This window comes from Centruroides vittatus, unplaced genomic scaffold, assembly GCF_030686945.1.
Source record: "Centruroides vittatus isolate TY-2023 unplaced genomic scaffold, ASM3068694v2 scaffold_576, whole genome shotgun sequence".
Taxonomy (NCBI): domain Eukaryota; kingdom Metazoa; phylum Arthropoda; class Arachnida; order Scorpiones; family Buthidae; genus Centruroides; species Centruroides vittatus.
In genome coordinates, this window is record NW_027122713.1 from 1,661,710 (window position 1) to 1,685,822 (window position 24,113).

A 24,113-nucleotide genomic window follows, 5' to 3' on the forward strand; every position below is an offset into this window, starting at 1 on the left:
GGTCAATGTCTGCAACTGTTTATCCAAATGGGTAATCAAAGTCATTCTTTTATCAATCGTCTTCAAATAGAAATTTTTAGAATTTTGTGATGGAGAAATATCGTCTTTCTGCACACAAATTATTAATCGATGACCAGAAGGGAAGTGATGCTGTGCTTCCATCTGTTGCTATTTTGGTGAGATACACCTATGAAAAACAGTGTATAATTGAATGGCTTAGGTAGCAAGCATGAATGATTTATATATTTATTATACACACAATTTAATGCCAGTATTGATATATTTGTATATAAATCATTAAGTAAATTCTGTATGGTTTTATATTTACACAATATCTAAAGACTTTCCATAACTCAATTTCTGTAACTTTTCTAATATTATAGTTAATTATATCTTTCAAAATATAATATTCTGTTCATAGATAATTATTAGTACTTTAAAAATAAAAAAAATATACAAAAATCCTATTTTACCTTTATTAGTAGTTACAAAATTTATGCAGAAACAACACAGGCAAGATCAAAAATAAATTGAACAACACAATAAGTATTAAATATGAAATCAAATATTAACAAATTGTAAATGTGACATTTTTTAGAGTTTTTTTTTCTTTTTAAATTTCACAAGCTGACTTCATACAGTTCTTTTAAGCTTTATTTTCCACTAAGACACTTGGTGCTATTTTAGAATCCTCCTCCTCTTTTGAAGATACCGGCATCGAGGCCTGTTCCTGAACTGGTATAGAAGCCGATTCCTGTACTTGAATGCTATACTTTTCTTTGAAGCTGTTTAGTTCTGTTCCTTTAGATGCTATTTGTTCTTTCAGATTTTCAATAGCCTTTTCGAGCTATACAAAAGAAGATATTTGTCATAGTTAATTGAAAGTTCGTCTGATATAGAGAAATCAATTTATATCATTAACAACTAAACAGAATCAAAAGTGTTCATTTTCAAAGTTATACCTGCTAACAAAGAAAATTTAAATTATCTATTAATAATAATATAATAAAAATACACAAATATAACTTACATTATAATGATGCTTGATAATGAATTACAGGTAACCCCCGTATAACACGGGGCTTCTATAGCACAGATTCGCTCTAACACGGTTCGAGAATTGGGAACATCCCCCATATAACACGGTACTTTTATAGCACAGGTTCATTCTAACACGGTTCGGGAATTAAATAAAACCCTCGTACAACGTGAAATGTAATAAAAACTGTTACTAGTTGATGATACTCATGCTGAGATCATCATATAGGATGAATAATCTTCTGGTAAAATAATAAATATTTTACCAATGAAAAAAATCTACTATATAAAGCTGAAAAACCAGATTCTATCAATGTATGCCAAAAATGGCCACTAGGGATGCCCTAGCAAGTATTTAAATTAATTTAAATTAACAATATAAATTATTTTATATTTTTACAGTATAATATTCAGTATATTGTTATTTTTATTTGTAATTTTGTATTTGCCTTTTGACTTGTGAATAATAAATCCGATTTAAAGAAGGATTTAACTGCATGTTTTTTAATTCTTGAAACCTAACTCCCCTTTTCGCACTAGTTCTTTGTTCCGTATAACGTGGAATCGCATAACATGGCAATTTTTTGGAATGTAACTCCTGTGTTATACGGGGGTTACCTGTAATTTAGCAATATGTAATATTGATAATCTTCTGTAAATTATATGCATTTTTAATAATTTGCAGAATAGAAGTCTTTTGGCTGGTGTCAGCGCATAGCCTTGCACATGATGGAAGCAAACAATGGACTTGGTTGGAAAATTTTGGATTCCAGCCTACAGTCTGAATCTGTCACTATGCAATAATCATCTGTTTGGCCTTAGAAAGACAGGAGATTCACCCAAAATGAAGAAGTAAAGAGCTTGTCATGATACCATGACAAGCTCTTTACAATAATGATGTGTCTTTTGGCACATTATTGTTGCCAAAAGACTTGGCAATAATGATGTGTGTCAGTGTGCGGAGGGATGTACAGTACCTAGAGAAGGAAACACATTGGGTCTATGTAACACACACAGTTCCCTCAGCATTACTGAAATTCTGAACAGAAGTGGAACCACCTCACATCATTATTATGATTTCTTTTAATCATGTACTCCAAACCGATTACAGTGTGTGCACATAAACAAAACAAAAACAATGTTTTTGAATTCCACCTAAGTTCTTCATCAGGCTTTGTAATGATTACCCAATGTATCTTCCTAAAAGCTTTTGGAATAAAAATTCGAAGCATTCAAATATAAGCTAGAAAAATTAAAAATTATTCTAAAACTTTTTACAAAGATCCATCAGGTAATCGTTACAAAGCCTGTTGAAGAACTCCAGTGAAGTTCAAAAACATTTGTTTTTGCTTTGTTTATATGCACACCATAATCAGTTCAGAATAGGTGATTAACTATATCACAGTGTGGTGAGTAGTTGTTTACTCTTTAATTGTTTCTTTTACATACTATACCACTGTCCACTAGTTTTGTTTACAAAGTATTTATGCATAATTTTTGTTTTCAGTGAATACTTGTTTTCTGATTGAGTTTGGAGCATAAAACAAAACTTCTATGGTCAGATATTCTTGAAACACTCATAAACAATCAATTAATTCAGAGGATATGAATGTTGTAAGTTGACATCATCCTAAACATATAATTTTTGAATTTAAGTTAAAATCTCTTTAACTTCTAATAGTTTTAGCCAACTTCAATAGTCTCGAAGCATGTGAATGCCACACAAATAATTATATTAAACTGTTAAAAAGTCTAGCATGATAAAAATTTTAAATCATATTCAAAAAAATTCAATGCTGTATCATTAAATTCAACTTCACATTTATCTCATGACAATGAAAGCTAGGGCTGTTGATTGATCAACAATTTTAACCTTGATTAAGCATGTGAATTATTTTATGTAAATTCAATTCTTTAGTTGTGATGCTACTTAGAAAGTCCCATTGAACGATAAAAGGAAAGAGAAGTCTGATAATGACAACAATTGGTCAAAATCTGGAGATGCCAGAATGCAAAGAACTACAGCTTGTGATAAATAAGTTTCAAAGATCTTCATGAACTAACAGTGCTAAATTCTCTGATGGATTGTCATGTACATGAATTGCAAGGGATTCAAAATTACCATTGTCAACAGTAAAGGATAATGTGAAATTCCTACAAAGAGGACCTAAAACACCAAAAAAAATCAACTGTTTGACCATGCAAGGGATGATAGTGTTAAGACTAACTGTAGCAAAACAAAGATAAATCTATCTTTCAAAGATAGATTTATCTTGGTTTTTTGCTACAATTACTTCACTATTAATTTATTTACTTCAGATAAATAAATTAATAATGTTATGACTTTTCAAAAGATGTGTCCACTTCCACTTGTTTGCAGTGTAAAAACTCTAGGATACTTGATTTTTCAATCTGAAAGCAAAACAGTTATTAACAACAAAGTAAAGAAAATTAAAACAGGCAAGAAAAATAGAACACTGGACAATAAGAAGGAAGAAGGTTCTTTTTTTCTGATGAAGCAACGTTTGAGGTGTAAGTCTGATGTAGAAGTAAAATGTTAAGAAAAACACAACCTTACTTGCACCTTGTCGATGCTGGACAATTAAACTCCCCAAAGCTTCATGGTGTAGGATTGCATGAATGGAAAAGGGTGGGAACTTTGCATTTTATTCATGGAACTGTGAAAGCTCAGCATTATATTAATGTTTTGATTAAGTATCGATCACAAGACTGTGTTATTTATTAAACACTTGGCTTTTCCACCTTCATTTAGTTGATCAATGTACGTAGTGCCCATTTGTTGAGTTGTACATGTAAATTTTCTTCTTCTTGATGGAATCTGCTGTTTCTATGACCAAACTTATTAATATTTTGGATGGAAAATAGAAGTCAAATATCACAACACAACATGAATTGTGTCAAATATCACAAGAGAGAGATAAAATCACAAACAAGCAGTATCAAAACTTGTTTCCAACATAGACTGGATTTATGCACTCTAAAGCAGAAGGTAATGTAACAGAAGGTTTCTTTCTGATGGCAGACATCTTGGGTGATAAGTGTCTGCTTTAAATTTATTTTCTAGAGTAATTTGACTGAGACTTTAATAGATCACTGCAAACCCAAGTATAACACAAATTAATCAAATTTTTTGATTAAACCCATTCGTGCTTAAGGTGTACCCAGTCATTATTGTCAATAACCCACATGGTTACATCTAAATTAATAGTTTTGAAAGCAGAGTTTGATTGAGGTCTGGGTAATGTAATTGACAACACTGCATGGTAAACAGAAGTTGCTGTTCAAGTCCGACTCAAGCCAGATTCTTTCCTTTCAGAAATTTCTGAATTAACTAAAATGCTCTACCTGTTACCGGTGTGCACTCTCTAGACCAGGGCTTCTTAAACTTTTTTTTATTCGTGACCCCATTTATGATTGTGATTTTTTCGCAAGCCCCCTCCCCCAAAATAAAATAAAGATATAGGATAGATGTACCAGTTTTGGCCGGTGTAGTACCAGTTCTGGCCAGAAAACAAATTTATCTTAAAAATATAATCATAAATGAAACAAACTTTTATTGTTAACTGTGTGAACAGTTAACAATAAAAGTTTGTTTCATTGAACAGATTTGAATATGTGGTGATTATATTTTTAAGTTAAATTTGTTTTCTGGCCAGAACTGGTACATCTACCCTATAAATATTTTGCAATATACATATGAAATACAATGAAAATATACATATATATTGAAGATAAATACAAATTTGCAAAAACAATAATGGTGTACTACAACAGTTCACTCTTGTGTTACAATGGAACAGAGACAACTGAATACACTGAAAAGCAACAACTCTACACTAGTTCACACTACAATCAGTGTTGCTGAATCATCTCGCTGCACAAGAAGTGACACCAAGTGCAACTCACAAAACCTACAACACAAAGCATGCCATTTTCAAACTCTCACAAATTATTTTCAATATTTTGCATTAAAATCTTGTGACCCCAAGATTTTGCTAAGCGACCCCATTTGGGGTCGCAACCCATAGTTTAAGAAGCCCTGCTCTAGATGACCAAAAACGAAATCAACACAAAGATGCCTAAGAAGACGCAATCGGTAAAATGCGTGTTCGAATTTTGAATTTGGTTTTCTTCGAATGACAGTCCAGAAATTCAAAGTTACCTGATGAAGAACCAGTATTTCGGTTCAAAAACGTTCGTAACAAACTATTTGTGTTGATTTTGTTTTTGGTCGTCTAGAGCAGTGATTCTCAAAGTGGGGGTCGTGAAAAATATTTGGGGGGGGTCGCTGAAAAATTGATTCCAGATCAGTTTTTTTCAAATATTTTATAAATTTACTATGGATTCATGTTTAAAAATAATAGAAATAAAAACTATATAAAATAATTTTTACTTAAATAAATTGCACATATAAATAATAAAAATAATATAAATATTTAAATACAAGCCTAACCCCCTCCCTCCGGGATGTTTTTCGACACATACTCATTCTTCGGGGGTCCTTTGAAATTTTTAAGTGCAGAAGGGGGGTCGTGGTCCAAAAAGTTTGAGAAACACTGGTCTAGAGAGTGCACACCGGTAACAGGTAGAGCATTTTAATTAATACAAACTGGTGTTGAGTCAGTGATATGTATTTCTGAATTAAAACAATTTATTATAATTATTAAAATTAATATACGATGGTGTCACATCCACCTATCTCTAGTCAAATAAATTAGTAACTAATCATCAACATAGCCCAAAAATAACCTGATAATTTGGTAGATCATTTGGAGTCAATCATTTATAAGTTACTGTGTAATGATAGGGATTGTTATGCTGAATGCTCTGGATGTGTATTAGAGCTTTATTAGAGATAATAGGTCTTAACCTAACTTAGAATATGTATGCACAACAGACCATTCTCAAATCCTGAAGAAATGGTCCGATCACCATGCCCTTGCAGCATTTTTGGGTAGCGGTAAGAACACTGCCTTCCTTTTTACTGGGAACGTGTGTGGCTGGAGCTGTGCCTTGTTGACAAATGCACATGTGCATTTGAGATGAGCAAGTTTCAGTACTACAAATATTTTGGCACCTATTGTATTTAAAAATTGTTGCTGGAAAAGAAAGGTGTGCAACTGTGACTGTTTAACTGATTGTGTTATGAACTCAAGAGAATATCTTAATAGTAAATTAAATATTAGTCTACTGCAATTTCACTTTCAACACCAATTCATCTAGTTACAAATAAATTTCCTGTAATTAAAAGTATCACAGAAAATCTTTCAAATTCATGATTAATACTGTGTTTACTGTAATCTGTAGTCTCTTTCAAACACTCTATTGTGTGTGTACTAAGAGAGCCTTTTTCATGTCCAATCATGGACTTGACCATGCTCACAATAGGTTGGCAACTTTGTGAGGATAGGGCCTAATGTATTTAGCTCAAACCAACTATGAAAATTTAAGAATATGATCTCAACTTGAACTCAAATCCATCAGAGTAGCCACACATCACCATAATATAGCCACCAAATCTATAAGCCATGTAAAACTACATACAAACTCAAAATTATGCTGGAAAAATAATGAAATTCTAATCTGTAAATTACAATTAAAGTTATTATAACTCATTTATGAATGTTTCAATTTAAATATTTGAGATATAAAAGAAAATTACATTTTAATTGATGAAGTTTAATTAACCAGATAATTTTTGAGTTGTAACAAGACTGATTAAACTAATGAATTTGATCAAAAGATTAGTAGTAGGCTGTCATTTTATATTAATATTAAAGTATTTAAGTTACTCTTTAAAAAGATTCAAATCTATTTCACAATTCGAAATGGGTATATTAACATATATCTATTTAAATTAATAAAGTATTGATATGCTTTAATTAAGAAATGATAGTTTTAAAATTTTACAAAATATAAATTTAAAATAGGAGATTCAATTCTTGTGAAATTGTAAGATCAAGACTTTGAAATATGACAAAATAAGTCAAGAAATCCATCATATTTTTTTTTATAAAAAGGGAAAAAATTCATTAAAATACTTATAAGTTTTCTGTGTGTGAACCAATAAGAAATATTAACAATTAATGCAATTTCAATGGAGTACCTTCGCTTAGATTTTAGTCAATTTAGAAACATTAAAAGAAATATTATAACTGGCATTGACCTTTACTTGCTTTGCATTATCACAAAATCATAAGCTTATTTAATAAACCATTGTTCTTGGTTCAACAATTTGTGTTAACCTATTGAATTATTGCATAACACAACTCAGTCCATATTCTTATGATTAAATACAACCAATAACTTAACACATTTAAATTATACTTTGATCTAACTATATATTGAAAAGTCATACTTGTAACAGTATTTTAAATATTCTGTCATACATAACAAACAATCAACTAGCAACATTATAAATAACACCTTGATAAGAGTCTAAAAATTGTTTGCACTAAAATATCTTTAGGCTATGTCATCCCATTAATAACAATTTAAACTTGACTAATTTCAAATTTTGCCAAATCCTTCATATAGGGTAAATAAACATTGGTAAATTTGTGATGAAATTAGTTATTCCTTAATTATCATATATATATTTCATAAATGGACATGTTAACTGTATATTAAAGGGACCATACTCTCAAGGTAACAGCATGGCATTTTATCATGAATATATTTATACGTTAGTTTTCTAGCAGTATATTTATGTTGCATACAGGTGTACAGGTGGTTATTTTGTGAGAGGGTCCTTTAGCCTATATATTTGACTGCAATTTAAAAAAATTGTAGACTTATAAATGCCCACTGCTGTTGTCTGCATATCAGTCTGTCCTTCCTTAATCTCGAGAACAGAGTTGGATAGATGAAAGACGAAATGAGATATGGAAAGCTTAAGAAAAGCTAGTCCCAATTAACAATATAATAACTTCCGATGCAAACCGGAAGTCACATTATTTCAGTTCGAAATTTTTCCCCACAGGCATTAGATAGATAGATTCAATTGCTAACAGAGAAAGTATGATGTACGGGAACAAGCCACTATTAATTTGAGATGGAGAGGATATATTTTAAATTAAATAAATTTAAAATTGTGACTTTGTCACAATAAAAAAAAATCACTGGTATATTGAACACTTTCCATTCTTGCAACTTTAAAAAATTTATCTTTTTCTCATCGACAATATCTTGATGGCATCTTGAGTAGTAATTTCATGATATATTGGTTACTTTGTTGTACTTCATTTTGGACCTAAAAAGTATGGCAGATACTCAAGATATATTCAACTAACATTATCTGTAAGTTATACATATTATTTTACTTCTCTAATTGACAATTAATTAATTATTAAATAGTCCTTGTGTTTGATATGCCTAGAATTTCATAGCAAAAGCTAAGAATGTTGTCCAAACAGCTAAAGAAATTTAAATGCACAATACAATAAAAAAAAATTAATAATAACCATGTGTTTAAGTTAATTGGTAATACTAAAGCTAAATGATTACCAGATCATATTGAGCTATATTACTACTACTATTATTAATTGAATGCTGAGTAATTTGGCACTAGCGGGTGGTGCAGGTGTTAGGTACCATCTCTGCCTCTAATGCCAAATTATTCAGCATTTAATTGGTAATAGTAGTAGAAATATACCCCAATATAATCCAGCAATTGTTTGGTTTTAATATATAACTATCAAGTTTAAGATGTTTATATTTGTACATTATAAATAGTTTGTTTTTTAATTTTTACTTAACTTTTTACCTATGCATCATGCCAAGAGTAAACAAAGACAATGCAAAAAAGTGAAATTAAACATGCTTTTCACAATACTCAAGTATCTAGAATAGGTCCATTATATTTATATCATGAAATCACTCAATCTGCAAGTCTACTAGTGACTAGTAACTGGCATATGTGTACACTATCTTTTCTTGTGTCAAAGATTATGCAGCAGCAAGAAGTATACATCTTTTCATATTCAAAATAGAGAGATTGTGATGTTTTCATTGCGAAAATGTGTACGTCGGACATTCAGCACCTTCCTGTAAACCTAGAAGTTTGACAATGGTGTTTGGAACATCAAGCATGATTCCACTGACATTCCAAATGCCATTGTTAAACTTCTAGGCTTACAGGAAGGCAGTACTGAACATCCAACATATACGTTTTTGCGATGAAAACATCAAGTGCAACCTCTCTATTGTCTTGGAAATATGAAAAGTATATAAAAAGGAAATTTTTAATCACTTAAACTTCTTCCTTCTCATATTTGTAACAGCAAATGAGTGTTATCAAGATGTTAAATCCTGATATGTTTGTTAAAGAAAAAAATTTCATGTGAAAATGTGTCCTGTAAGCTGTAAACATATTGAGCATATCCTTTAAAAATATGTACTATTTATTGTTTAAAAATAAATTTCTTCTTTGATTTCAAGCCTTACATGAGAAAAATGTCAGAGAAGTTGTATATGTGCATGTATGTTTCTTATTAAAGTTATATGATTATTGAGACTAGTGAAAGTCTAATTACATGTGTGATTTTCATATCACACATATAATTAGACTTTCATCTTAAAAAAAAGAAAAAAAAAGCATATTAACCTGATCTCTGTTGTTCAGAACTGCAGGCAAGACTTCTTTAACAGTACGTTCCACAAGAACACCTCCAATCATTCTGAAACATTTCCTGCCTTCTGGAACTTCTTTTAGAGCATCTGCTACTAAACTAAATATATGATAAACAGATAAGAAAAACAAGATTTCGTAAGTTACAATGTAAAATAATTTTACATAAATCTTAAAACTTATATATTACAACAAAAAGTATAAATTTATATTTAAGAAGAGTATCATATAGTATATCACTAAAAGAAACTTGGATTTTTAGCCAAAATAAACTAATTTCAGGATTCAGTCAAAGTATATTTATGAGTGGTTCCAAGATCCTCCTACCTTCTTTGTTTGATAGGTGTATTATTGTCCATCAGAAAGAGCATGTTAGCCAGTCCTCCAAGCTCCATCTTTCTACTGTATGCAGAAACAATTCCATGTTGTGTGACAGTCACTGTTTATAAAGCTATCATTCATCTTACTCAGACATACTCTATCATCTATTTTGTTCCAGCTTTGATAAATTTGGGCTAAATGATAAATTGAGGTCCACAGACTGTCCACATTCTACTGATGCACATTACATCAAGTGAACAGTGTAGTTAAGTTTGATCAAAATATATCAAATAGATTTAACAAGGAACATCATGAAGTACCCCTTTCAGATTTTGATGATTCTTAAATATGTATAAAATATAGAACAAAGAAATTGTAGAAAGATAGGAATAAATACATTTCTTCTATCAGGAAAAAAAAAAAAAAAAAACATTTTTAGAGAATGAATTCAGCTCTCAAGTAATGGTTTTGTTCTCTCACTCTTATCCAATTTGAATAAAACTTCTTATAATGAATAATTCAAGTTTATATATTTTTAATGACATTCTGAGAAATTTCCATGGAGTCAATCACCCACGCAAGTTTCTTGAACCTCTATAAAAATTTCTTAATGAGACTAAATTTTTTTTTGGAATAAAAATATGCACTATAAAAACAGTTCAGTATGCTACACTGATAACATTATGAGCTGTTTTTTTAATATAAAAAACCTCAATGTTATTCTCTGTGTAATGTATTAACTTATATTCATCCACAATGGAAGGATTCTACATATTTATGTGATTTTGCATTTTCATTGAAAATCTTTAAGGTGTAACAACCTACATCCTTGATTTGAATTAAAAATAAACCCAAAATCTCAAATTTTTTTCTGCAGTGCCATTACTTCATCTTGAATTTGTTACACAGTTACCATGGTGACAGTACTTTGTTAAAATTTTTATGTTCGTAAAGTAGCCAAAGACAGACTGCTTGCCTAAGTGTATTTATAACTGGTTGCAAGATTCAACTAAACTCCATTAAAGCAAATTTTTAGATTTACTAGCATTTCCCAAAGCATGGTCCACAAAAACATTATAAACTGGAGTACAAAATAAATTTGGTTTTAAAGCATTATTATTGTTACTTAAATGAACTATCGTATTACTTAATATTGTAAAACAATGAAGGAATGAAGTCAACATGTCAATATAACAATTTCCATATGCAAACTGTAAGGTATATAAAGCATATTTTTATTTATGATATGAAAACATTTCCTTCAAAATACTTCTTTTATGCAATTATATAATTCTGCCTGCTGCTGTAATATTTCTCAGACAATACTGAAAGTATTTATATGATCTTAAAAAAAATAAAAAGATTCCAAATTAAACTAGACACCAAACAATAAATAACAAACATCAATTTAGCAATCATTTAATTAGTTGATTAACAAAACACTAAAATTATCAAGTAGATTTTTAGTTACACTCAATACTCAACCTGACTCAATAGATTAAGATAAAATGGATGAAGAATTAAATAAAAAAAATTCTGACATATTATCAAAGAAAAACCAGAGAACCTGAGTTATTCAGATTAAAATATCTCACTGTGGTCACAGTCTACAGTGCTAGGATAAAAATTCCCATTTTCAGCAAAGTTCATAAAGTAGTGAACTATTAACACAATTGTAAAGGTCGCCTTTGGCGGCCTGAGTCAAAGAAATCGCCCGACTGAAATAATTGCTCCCACCTGGAGCTGGGGCCATAAACGGCCGGAAGGATCAAAGGTGGAGCGTCCCCACTTAAGGGTCAATGTGTTGGCCACGTGCCGGCCAGCTTGAGAAAACAAAAATAAATAAAGCACGGACGCAAATGTGAGCTACGTCGGCGGGAGATAGGGCGGACGTCTTGGAAGGCTCTAAGAAGGGGAAGGAAGTGATTGGTCGCAGGAAGCAGTGCCAGAATCCCTTAAATTGGAAGGGTGGCAAAAAAGCGGAGGAGAAAGGGCGAGGGACCTGGTACGTGGCGGTCTCTAACAACAGGCAGACCTTTGAGGCAGAAAGAGAGAGTGTTCTCCTCTTGGAAAGTCCTCTGGAGAAAGGTTGTTGTAGAGACGGACGGCCACGAGGTTAAGCCATCTCTGGAAGAGTGACTCGTGTTCCCAGGCCAGCTAAGTCGACGTGCTGCATCACAGCTTCGATACTGTAGTGTACGTAATGCTATTGCATAGTGTATATCTTTGTAAATATTTGTAAATAAACTGTATATAACTAATCATTGAGTGTGGAGGTGTGACTTTCCGACGGACCTTCTAACGGAACATTTGTAAAGATCACGAGACGAGTAAGAAGGATCTTCACTGGCGCAGTCTTCGACAGGATATTCTTGCAAATCTTCAGGAGATTCTCGCAAGACGACAGGAAAGTACTGAGCCCACATTCGAGATTTGGATACTTACGGAAGGAAGAGTAGCCGGAAATCAAGGCGGAACAGAACTCAACATTGGTAAGTTGGTCTTGATTATTTGTATTCAGAATGCCGGGACGCGGAAGGACTCAAGGGTCAAAAAGGGGGATGCCATGTTCTGAGGATCAGGGAGGTCGGGCTGATCTTAGTCAATCCCAGGAAATGGATACGGAGCCAGAAAGGGAAATTTTGGATTCCGAGGTCGAGGTTATGGACAACCGGAATGAAATAGAGGGGCATGAGGCAGACGAGTTAGAGAAATTACGCTTACAGATTAGACTAGCCGAGATAGAAACTAAAAACAAAGAAATAGAAACCAAAAACAAAGAAATAGACTCTAGAAACAAAGAAAAAGAAATGGAAACGCAAATTAGACTAGCCGAAATAGAGTTAGAGAGAGATCGTCTAAGAAGTGATTCTAGGACTAGTAATAACTCTGAGCTGGGAGGTAACTTGGATAGCCTAGCTAGAAAAATCAGATGGGCGTTACCTAAAATGCCAGACAAGGAGGCGGAAGTACCGTCGTGGTTTCGGGCCGTAGAGGTAGTGTTACAAACGTACGATGTGCCGGAAGAACTTCAAGGGCAGCTAGTTTTAACGGTGCTATCGGAGAAATGTAAAACGGCGTTAAATAGGCTTACGGCAGACGAGATCAGGGATTACCAAACCTTAAAACAATTCCTACTAGACGAGCTGAGACTGTCTGCCGCTGAGTACCTCAAAGAGTTCACTTCCGCTGAAAAGGGAAGCAAAGAAACGTGGCCCCAATTTGCAGCTAGAATGGAGGATCTATATCGGTATTATCTAAATAGTAGAGGCGTAGATTCTTTTGAGCAGCTAACAAAATTAGTGGTCTCGGATCACCTTAAGACTAAGTTAGATGCCGACACTAAGCGTTATGTTTTGTTGCAAGAAGGTAAAGGCTGGTTCCCACCGGAAGAGTTAGCCAGATACGCAGATAAGCATGCGGAGGCTGTGGAAAAGGGTGACGTTAGACTTATACCTGAACGCGAAAGGGATAGAACAGTCACTAGAACTGGAGGCATGAGCGCGAACAATGGAGGATCAAGAATGAGATGCTATGTCTGTGACCAAATGGGTCATCTCAGAAGGGATTGTCCTCGGAGAAATATTAAAGAGGAAGGACCAAAGCCTAAAGCAACGCGAGCGGTTAAAATAGACGAAACAGTAGAATCGGACGAGCAGCTAGTAGCTAGGGTAAAGGTGAACAGGGAAACGATCAGCGGAAACGTACCCGTTAGTAGAAACGAAAATCTCCTGCTCACTTGTAAAGGTAATAAATTTTCTGCAATAGTGGACACGGGGGTAGATATGACGGTAATTAGGAAATCTGTAGTGCCTGTTTACGTGTCGCGGGCAGCGAGAAAGGTTAAGTTGATCAGCGCATTTGGGCAGCAGGTATCAGCAGTGTTAGCGACAATACCTGTAAGACTAGAAGGGAGGTCGAATAAAAAGAAAAATGATTACGCTCCAGCCTTGATAACTTGCGCATTAACTGACGAACTTAGCTGCGGTACAGATGCATTACTTTCGGCAGCCGATTATTGCGTTTTGAGGAGAGTCGAACGGACGAAAACGAATAGGCGACGGAAACCAGTCGCGAGGGTTACGGTTGCGAAAGAAAGCGGGGAAAATAGGACGAGCCCCACGACAAATAAAAAGAGCGATGCTAGAAAATATTGTAAGGCGGGTCATGGTCGGCAGGCAAGCGTTCCCCTTCGGCTAGTTGACCGCACGCCTCTTAAGGAACAATCGGTCCCTAGGGCATTGGTAGCGCGGGATAATAAGGCAAAAATCGCGCACAGAAGAGGGAAAAATCGTAATGAGATCGACGTACTATCCAGACGGGAAATCAGGAGCAATCCAGAACCCCCAGATCGTGCAGACAAGGCAGTTTAATTTCGGTATTAAGTCCTTCGGATCGATGTAATCAGTATCTACCAGGCGATTCTGAATGCAATGTGACGGGACAATTTGCCGAAGATGTTATTGACTGTGTAAAATATCTTTTTCTGTAAAATATTAAATACTGTATATTGTTAGTATAGTTTATTATTTGTAGTAACTTGATCCTTGTAATAAGAAAGGAGGAAGTGTAGTGTAACAAAATAATTTGTACGGTAAAGATTGCTGTGTGTCGTGGCAGTATTGTTTAGGTCAAACCGGCTTTTGTTGAAGCGCAGTTTGAACCTTGTCGGTGGGAGGTGTAAAGGTCGCCTTTGGCGGCCTGAGTCAAAGAAATCGCCCGACTGAGATAATTGCTCCCACCTGGAGCTGGGGCCATAAACGGCCGGAAGGATCAAAGGTGGAGCGTCCCCACTTAAGGGTCAATGTGTTGGCCACGTGCCGGCCAGCTTGAGAAAACAAAAATAAATAAAGCACGGACGCAAATGTGAGCTACGTCGGCGGGAGATAGGGCGGACGTCTTGGAAGGCTCTAAGAAAGGGGAGGCACTGATTGGTCGCAGGAAGCAGTGCCAGAATCCCTTAAATTGGAAGGGTGGCAAAAAAGCGAGGAGAAAGGGCGAGGGACCTGGTACGTGGCGGTCTCTAACAACAGGCAGACCTTTGAGGCGGATAGAGAGAGTGTTCTCCTCTTGGAAAGTCCTCTGGAGAAAGGTTGTTGTAGAGACGGACGGCCACGAGGTTAAGCCATCTCCGGAAGAGTGACTCGTGTTCCCAGGCCAGCTAAGTCGACGTGCTGCATCACAGCTTCGATACTGTAGTGTACGTAATGCTATTGCATAGTGTATATCTTTGTAAATATTTGTAAATAAACTGTATATAACTAATCATTGAGTGTGGAGGTGTGACTTTCCGACGGACCTTCTAACGGAACATTTGTAAAGATCACGAGACGAGTAAGAAGGATCTTCACTACAATGTTTGAGTTTATTGTATCAATATTAAACTTCAGCATAATGGCCATCAAAACCTATATTTACCAATCACAGTTCTTATTAATCCAAGTGATGATGATGATTGTCTATACTCGACTAGCATGGAGAGAGCTACCCAATACAAATTATAGAGCTTGGAATGGTTCAACCACAAATCTCTGATTAGTATTCAGCAGACTCAACAGTTCTAAGCAAGTGAAGGTATGGTAGTGGTAACTGTTAATGACAATAAATCTACTAAATAATGAATTACAAATTGATGAAAGTAGATAGTGACACTACAGTGGATTTTGTTCATAATCACTAAGGTCCGGATTTTTGGGTGCAGTTTTAGAATGGATTGGGTGCTCGTTTGGGTGCCAGTGTGGGTGCATTTAAATGCTGTATTATTAAGACAAAAACCAACAAGATGTACTATATTTACAAACTACATAATTGTTTATTGCAATTTAGACGTAAAGATAAGCATTGTAATTTACAACAGTAACCATTTCAATGTTCTTAAAAGTGAAGTTTCTTGTTTGGAGGATAGAATGTCTTTATATAAGGAAAAAGATTTTTGTGTCGACTGAGACTAAGGGGACATGTTTCAGTTTTACTCAGAATTCTAGTTCAGTGGAATCCAGAATATTTTTCAAATTGGGATTTTTCGATAAACTAGATTTGAGTTTGTCCAGGGCAAAACCGTCAGTATATCAAGTGCCTGACTTACAACATTCCACTGATCCTGCATTTCAGTTCCACGTCTTTGCAGCTCATTGATTTTATCCACCAATAACTTGTACGAATGCACGAAGTAGAGCTCTGTGGTCACTACTGGATCGACAACCAGTTTCTCGACACTGTTGACAGCCACAGAATCACCAGGAGGAAGTTCATTGATAAATGCATTAATTTTCTCAAAGTTCTCGCAGTAGAATACCACACTGTTTATCCAAGACCCCCAATGGATGACCAGATATTAGAGTTCATTGAGTTTGTATTTTCAAGTTGGTACATTTCAAACAACATTGGTTGTACATAGCACCTGGTCAGTGGTGCAAAAAGAATGTTCAGCATGTACCGTTTTGTGGAATCTGTCGTTTCTTCCAGTATAAACACTACAGGATTGTCTCCAACAACGTCCAGGTGCCCCTATAAATATATGCTTGAAATTCTTCCTTTTTTGTTTGCCTTCACATGCTTTTCCAAACTTGTGTCACCTGATTTTCGTTTCTTGGTATTTCACATCAACCAAAATAATCACAAATGGAACAGCAAAGAACTTTTCCATCTGTGCATACGTCTTTATCTTTAAACTTATTTGCTAAAATGTTCAGTTTAGAGCGGAAAATTTTGACATTTTCTAATGTCGCCGACACCGAACAAAGGAAATTGGAACTGTTGTGCTCACAAGTCAGAGTAAGGTGACCTCAACAAAAAATTTTCTAGATTATTCTTTTCTTAGAAAAGAAAACATGTGTTGCAGATTTTCAGTGAATCTGTTTACTTTCTTAAAACAACCCTAAGGATTAGTTGTTTAATCCAGAAAATTCCACTTTACCCCCTTCTCTCTCAACAAAAGAAGAGAGTAAGCTAATTATTGTATTTTTTTTTCCTCAGCATACACAGTCTGGTTTAACAAATTTATTTCCCCCCCTCAAGTGAATGAATAAAAACCACCAAGAGATAATTGTCAACATATTCTTTGAAAATGTAAAAAAGAGGAAGCTGCGTGCAAAATATATAGTTTGGGTGCTAGTCACTGTTTTGGGGGCAGGTTTGTGAGTTGGGTGCATTTGGGTGCTAAGCAATTTGGCAATGAGTGGGTCTACTGCACTAGTTTGTCTTTTTACACTATGTCCCTTTCAAAAATCAAGTGGGTGTGGAACCCAAAAATCCGACCAATCGCAAAATTTAAAACATTTAACAAAATAAATTAATTTTTAAAGTTTTATTTTGCATATATCTGTTTTTATTTATTTATTTACTACATTTGGAAATGTCAGAGATGATTGTATTCCACTGCCCTGATAACAAGAAATAAAAGATTCCCAATAAAATATTAACAAAGTATTTTTAGTTCCTAATAATTGTTTTTGAGTGAATTAATACTGTAATGTTTACGTCATTGTGTAAATAATGGGCATGTTGCTTGGTAAAGCAACTTTAATACAACTGGACAAGCAAGCCAATGACATAGCCTGTTTCATTTAGAACAGTGTTTTTTCAGCTATATCTTACCAGCAATGTATCTAATATGCACTTCACTTGTAAAATTACACCTCCAAATAAAACAATTGGGACCTTATCAGAGCTGTAGACCAAAACCACAGGAGCAAAAAAGTCAAAGGAACCATACATCTACTTGTGACACTTCATGAGTTACAGCTTCCCTGAAGTCAGCCTATTTCCAGGTCACATGCAGTTGGAAGTCACGTCACTCTTCTAAGACTATTGCTGTAACTATTTAGCCCACATGACTATAATGGCTTTGAGTAGCCCACTTAACTGTTTGTGGAGTATTTGATGTTATATAGTTTTAAAGGATTTGAGGGCTTGCCCCCATGCACATGCTAAGGTGCAAGAAAGAGAGCACCAAAGTGCACAACTACATGCGGAGCATGGAGAATACACCGTTGTACCAGTACACAGTAAAAACTGACCTTTAGAGGCAAATAACTCATTAATGTTCCTTTAACTTTTTTACTTGTACAGGAGTCTACAGTTCTGGGGGCAGCAAATCCCTCATTCAGAATTTGCATCTTACCATATGCTGTAAGAGTGCAGCCATCTTTAATCAGTTATAACTACCCAAAGGTAGTGTGAATGAATTCCACTACCTAACATGACATTAACACACACTATACATTCCAAACTAGCACTTCTGTAGTATGTGTGTTCAATAGAAAAGTACTCACCACTCTAGAACTGTCGAGTCTGCTGAATACAACCAATAAGTATAATAAAGCGTAGAAATTACTTTTAGATAATTTATTCATGGGTACACGTAAAGAAGGTTTCTATAAGTAATTTCTACGAAAGCTTTGATGAAACCTCTAAAATTAGAAAAAGAATTATTCAAAATAAGTAACGTATTATGCATTTAAGAAAACACGTGTTCTTATAATGAAACAGATTAATTTAATGGATTACATAATGAATTAATTACATCTACTACACAATTGAAATTATTGTTAATTACAATTTATCCTTAAGAAATTAACTGATTATTATTATTAAACATGGAATATATTTTGACATTTTAGCACTCAATTTACTCGAGTTTAATGTTTAAAATAAATTAATATTAAAATCACTTACTTATGCTCACTTAATTCAAGTTCTAATTCGGCGAGTTTAGCCACTAACGCTCTCTGTTCTTGTCTCAATTGGTTGAATCCATTTATAATTTGTTCTTGGTTTAATTTCTTCTCTTTATCTTGCTTAGTGTTCTTCTTCTCTTCCGCCGCCATTTTGATTGAAACGAGACTAATAGACAGTGTTGCCACATGTTTTCATTAAACGTGAATTTCTTCCTACAAAATGTTGCCCAAAACTGTCCAAAACACACAAAAATTAATCATATAAAGTGAATTTTAAAAACGAAAATTATTATAAAATAATTAATTATTAGTGATTTGAACAGCATAAATTTAATATTTATATTTCGGGTGGGAAAAATCTGGTTAATTTGCGTCTAGGTAGTCCAAGATGGCGGCCTATTCGGTCGCGACTGCCGACGCTCCCGACGGTGACTGTCGCGAGCGAGATGCGATCACGTGACTACCTCGAAAAACGCCGACGCCTAACTAAAAAAATTTACGTTGCATATAAAAACTACTACTAATACTACTACTACTAAGTATTCGAAAAAAAAACAACATTTTACTCACGTTTCCGAAGGCTGTCGTTTTCGTTTCTTTCTTTTGGCAACGACGACGTGGTGACCGGTTTTCGATTCGACTTGGGACGATTCTTTTTTTCTTTTCTTCGTCCGTTTTACATTCCCACTTGTATTTTTCATCCCCTTCGTTTCCGTTTCCTCCTTTTTCTGTCGGGTTGTTCTGGGACGGCGGGCACAGACGGCGGTTCCTTCCATACGGGGATCTTACCCGATCCAGGATATATGTAACTTAAATGTTTCGCGAACAGTTCGAATCGTTTTCCGGGCCGTAGTTGGTGCCATTTAAACAACTTCTTCTTGTACATGAACATGTACAGATAAGAATCTGACAAATCCTCGGTATAATGTTTGAGCAAATGCTCCCTGTTTTTTAAGACTCCCCATAGCCATTCTATCTTCCGAGTGTGTACTACGCCGGTTTGAAGGTCCACGAAATTCTTCTAATGATTCGCCGTCTTGTGGACTATTTCGACACCTTCCGGGTCGTCTATTATGTGATTAGAACCTCTCCACTCGTCGGTAAAAACCGTGCTTCCAGATTTGACGAATTTCGAAATTATCCAATTCAACGTCTCCTCGCTCCTGTCGTTGACCTTGCAAACGACAGCATTCGAGGTTATCCTCGCGACACACACTCCGCCGACTACCCATCTTGTGCCCTTCAGTTTGCGACCCTTTTCGTATTTACGTCTGGCTATCACGATCTCGTCGATTTCCACGGTTCTGCCGGGTCCTCCTATTTTAAACGACGAAACATTCTCCATGGCTATCATCATTACTAGACGGAAGTAGTTTGCCGCCCAATCGACAGATGTGCGACTACTGATATAGAGCACGCAAAGGCCGCGTTCTTTAGCGTGCATTCCAAGCACAGCAAGTGCCACACGAAAGAAAACACTTTGCCCCAAGAAGTGCGTCCGCATTTCTTACCCCTAAAGGTACCTTCGATAGCGGAATAGGAGTTCTTTTTACAATAAACGCATCTCATCGCCACGGAGTTCCTGTCGGCACGGTACACCAACTTCGACGCACGGGAACAAGCGGTACAAACGGCCTCGACGTGTTGCAAACCTAGTTTTATGGCCAATTTCACATCGGACGGAATTCTCTCGTCCATCCCAAAATCGTTAAATTTGCTTCCAAGCAATTCGAAGAACATTAGCGAATCACACCTATTCCAGAATTCTTCCGAAATTATCACACTTCGGTCGACATTATTATTATTATTCTCGGGTTTTTTTTTCTTTCTTTCTTTCTAAATTTCGAAAAAAAAACAAAATAAACAAAATGCAAGATGTCAGGAATAAACCTCGATACGCAAGGAAGAAAAAAAAGAGGCACGTACCGTAAAAAGACCAGTAGAAAAATTCTAGAGAACCAAAAAAAAAGAAAAACGTCTCGTATACGCCACGGCCGTGCGAAAGGAAACGAAAATTTGCATAATTTTACGGCAAGGGAAAAATCGACGACGAACAAAGCGATACGCATACAAAAATTGCCAGATTTCGAAAAACGCCCTTTACAATCGATAAAAAAAAAAGATCATTGTAAAGATCTCCTGTAGGTTCCTGACCGGACAACCTGAGTCGTGGATTCGCGCCAAGCCACGCGGATAGTTTTCTGGGTTTTCTACACATTTGTAACACCTCAATAATGGTCAGTTTCCCATAAAAGTCCTCGCTGGAGGCATCTCCCCTTTGAAGATCGCCAATGTGTCGCATTTCCCTATTCGAATAAACCAATCCAGGCTATTTAGATAATTGTTATTCGTTCGGAATTTGTGGGAAGAAAAAATGATTTATTCATTTATGGATCTGTAATAAATTTTTATTCTTTGAATATTAAACACGAAAATGAACGTCATTAACGTTAATAATAACGCAACACTATGGAGTACAGTTACAACAGGAACGAAAAATAATAACATAAATAATGTACGCAAACATAAACTAGAATAAAATTATTATTAAAATACACAATTTTACTTAAATTTATTTATATTAAAATAAAACTTTCTATAAAAGATGGTCGAAGTTGCAAAGGGGAATCAGGGTTCGAATATCAGGAGGATTCGGTTCAATTATTTCCTCTCTGTGGGCACTAAGTGGACATTACAACGTATTAAAACATAACTGAAACTGTTTTTTTGGAAAATAACCAAAATCCTTGCATATTTTTTGCTTAATATTCGGGTGAGCATAACTCAGCTAGTATGCACACTCAAGATATTTTAATTTAATTACATGATAATTATCATCTGTTGAGCCAACAGGCTACGTATCATTCTAGTCTTGTATAGTGCTAAAGTTATTAGTTATCAAAGTGTTGCTTTTGTTTTGCACAATCAAGACATCATTATGTTTAATGCCACGTTTTTGTTCTTAGCAGAGTCGGGCAGAAAATTAAAACCATATACTCCTATCGAAATATATGGCTTTAATTTTGCTAAGAACAAGTGGGCATATTTCTAAAACTGTTACAGCTATAAGCTTGAAATTTTATACAAATAATTATATTCATACACAGTTTTAAAACCCACAGTTTGGCTGTAAAAAGTGTTTTCTTTCCGTGTTACAGGCAATTGAAATGTGGCTTCTATTTTATGAAGATGAATTTTATTCAAACTTTAGTAAAGATTTGTGAATAGGTACATTTTATTAGAAGCTTCTGCTATTATATCTGAATTGTTCACTTGAAACTGTCTTATCCTACCAAATTTCAGGCTGTAATTGTTCTTAGTCAAGGCACAGCCCACAGAACAAAACAGCCTTGTCATACGAGATAAATCCTACTGATATGCTGTCTCAACATTAGTACTCATTCTTTAAAACAGAAAATAATAATAAATATTATTATTCAAACAAGAACGTCTCAGATGTTTTTTGTTTAATTATTAATTGAATTTTTACATCAAGACATAAGTCGATGATGTACAGTTCGGTCGTCGGTCACCGAATTGTACGTCATTTTATAGAATGCTTTCCATATGCTGTTTAGAAAAATTGTTATAAAAAGTTTTAATTCGCATAAATTTGAGCTTTTGTTATTTGTTAAACATAGGTACTTTTTATACCTATACATACGTAGAAAGCTTACAATTATAAGTAGTGTATACATAAGAAATAAAATTTAATTTCAATATTCTTCCCACCCATATGTTTGTTTGTTTTATTTTATTTTCTTATCGTATGTTTGGAACCCGAATTCGATCACGTGACGATGAATGCTTGAGCAATCAGCAAAAGTAAAAGAAACTATTTTCGCCTGAATTGTTGTTTAGAAGAATGTTGTACATCGAGGGACCAATTAGTTCTTTAAAAACATTCTAAGATTTTATCATAGATAAGAACAAGTAGACGTAAATAGATACATTATGTTAAAATATAATTAAGATATATTGACGTTTACACAATACACCGACAATTATACACTTAAATTATTATATTTTCTAACAAATTCAATCACTATTAACATGTGAAACATCATTTTCTGTCTTACAATGAAACCCCGTTCTCGTATTTTTTCTAACACACCAACAATTCCTAAACATTTTTCACTTTAACTCTTCAAGACAGAGAAGAAAACGTATTTTAACGTCCTTTAATAAATTTTAAAGAAGTTTACACAATTAAAAATAATATCACCTTTCCTCAAACGATGCAGAAATTACATTAGCCAGTGTGAAGATCCGCGAGACATTCTTCATTACATTACTTTCTTTGACATTCCTTACATTCAAGTGTATTGATAACAGAAGATTATAAACTTTCGAAATGTTCTTGTCTTCGAACTTTCTTTTAGGAACGTGAAGAAAAGTTTTCTTTTTCTTTTAGAAACGTGAAGAAGAGTCTTCTTTTTCTTTTAGGAACATGAAGAAGAGTCTTCTTTTTCTTTTAGGAACGTGAAGAAGAGTCTTCTTTTTCTTTTAGGAACGTGAAGAAGAGTCTTCTTTTTCTTTTAGGAACATGAAGAAGAGTCTTCTTTTTCTTTTAGGAACGTGAAAAAGATTTTTTTTTTTTTAGGAACGTAAAAAAGAGTCTTCTTTTTCTTTTAGGAACTGTAGAAAATTCTTCTTTTTCTTTTAGGAACGTGAAGAAGATTCTTGTTTTTCTTTTAGTAACGTGAAGAAGAGTCTTCTTTTTCTTTTAGGAACGTGAAGAAGAGTCTTCTTTTTCTTTTAGGAACTTCTTCACGTTCCTAAAAGAAAGTCACATTTCCCTGATTTATTTTTTACATAATTAAAGTTAATACACGACTCGGGGATGTCCACCTGTGTAGTAATATAAACAAATCAAAATCTCGTTAAAAACAAATGAAATGCAATAAAATATTTGTAAAAAATGTAAATATTGAAATTGAAAATTCAAGAAAACATAATAATTAGGTTATAAAAAGATTACAATTAGGTTATAAAATTACAAAATTACAATAAATAAGAACTTTCAATTTAATCTATGGTCTAAAAGAAACAAGACAGAGAGTTTCAAAAATAAAGAAATCATACAAGGATATTAGAAACTTAGAAAATTTATTAAAAAATGATGAATTTTATAAACAATAGCTCTTTTCAATTTGATATTAAAGTAGAGTTTATCCATTGATCATAGACACCGGCAAAGGTAAACACTTCAGAATAAAGTCGAGGTCTCTACTGACCTGTAATTAAATGAATAAAAAATTCCTGAGGATTGAGGACAGATGTACTGGATTTTACAAGAGTAAAATGTGCATTTTTGTTATTATTTAAAAAATGTATTATTCGAGATAAAATTTCCTCTAAATAGTTCTGTTTATGTATAAATACCAGTGGCGTGCCGTCATTGGAAGCGGTGGAAGCGCCGCTTC

General features: G+C 34.2%; 1 protein-coding gene across 1 annotated transcript; it reads right to left on the minus strand.

Annotated features, from left to right (window-relative positions):
- Window positions 1–462: 462 nt before the first annotated feature.
- Pfdn2 (prefoldin 2) lies at window positions 463–18,867 on the minus strand. Its single transcript, XM_067287571.1, has 3 exons — window positions 18,686–18,867; window positions 9,665–9,788; window positions 463–847 (listed from the first exon to the last, which is right to left on the minus strand). The coding sequence occupies exons 1-3, from the start codon at window positions 18,835–18,837 to the stop codon at window positions 647–649; spliced, it is 477 nt and encodes a 158-aa protein (XP_067143672.1). The 5' UTR covers window positions 18,838–18,867; the 3' UTR covers window positions 463–646.
- Window positions 18,868–24,113: the final 5,246 nt, after the last annotated feature.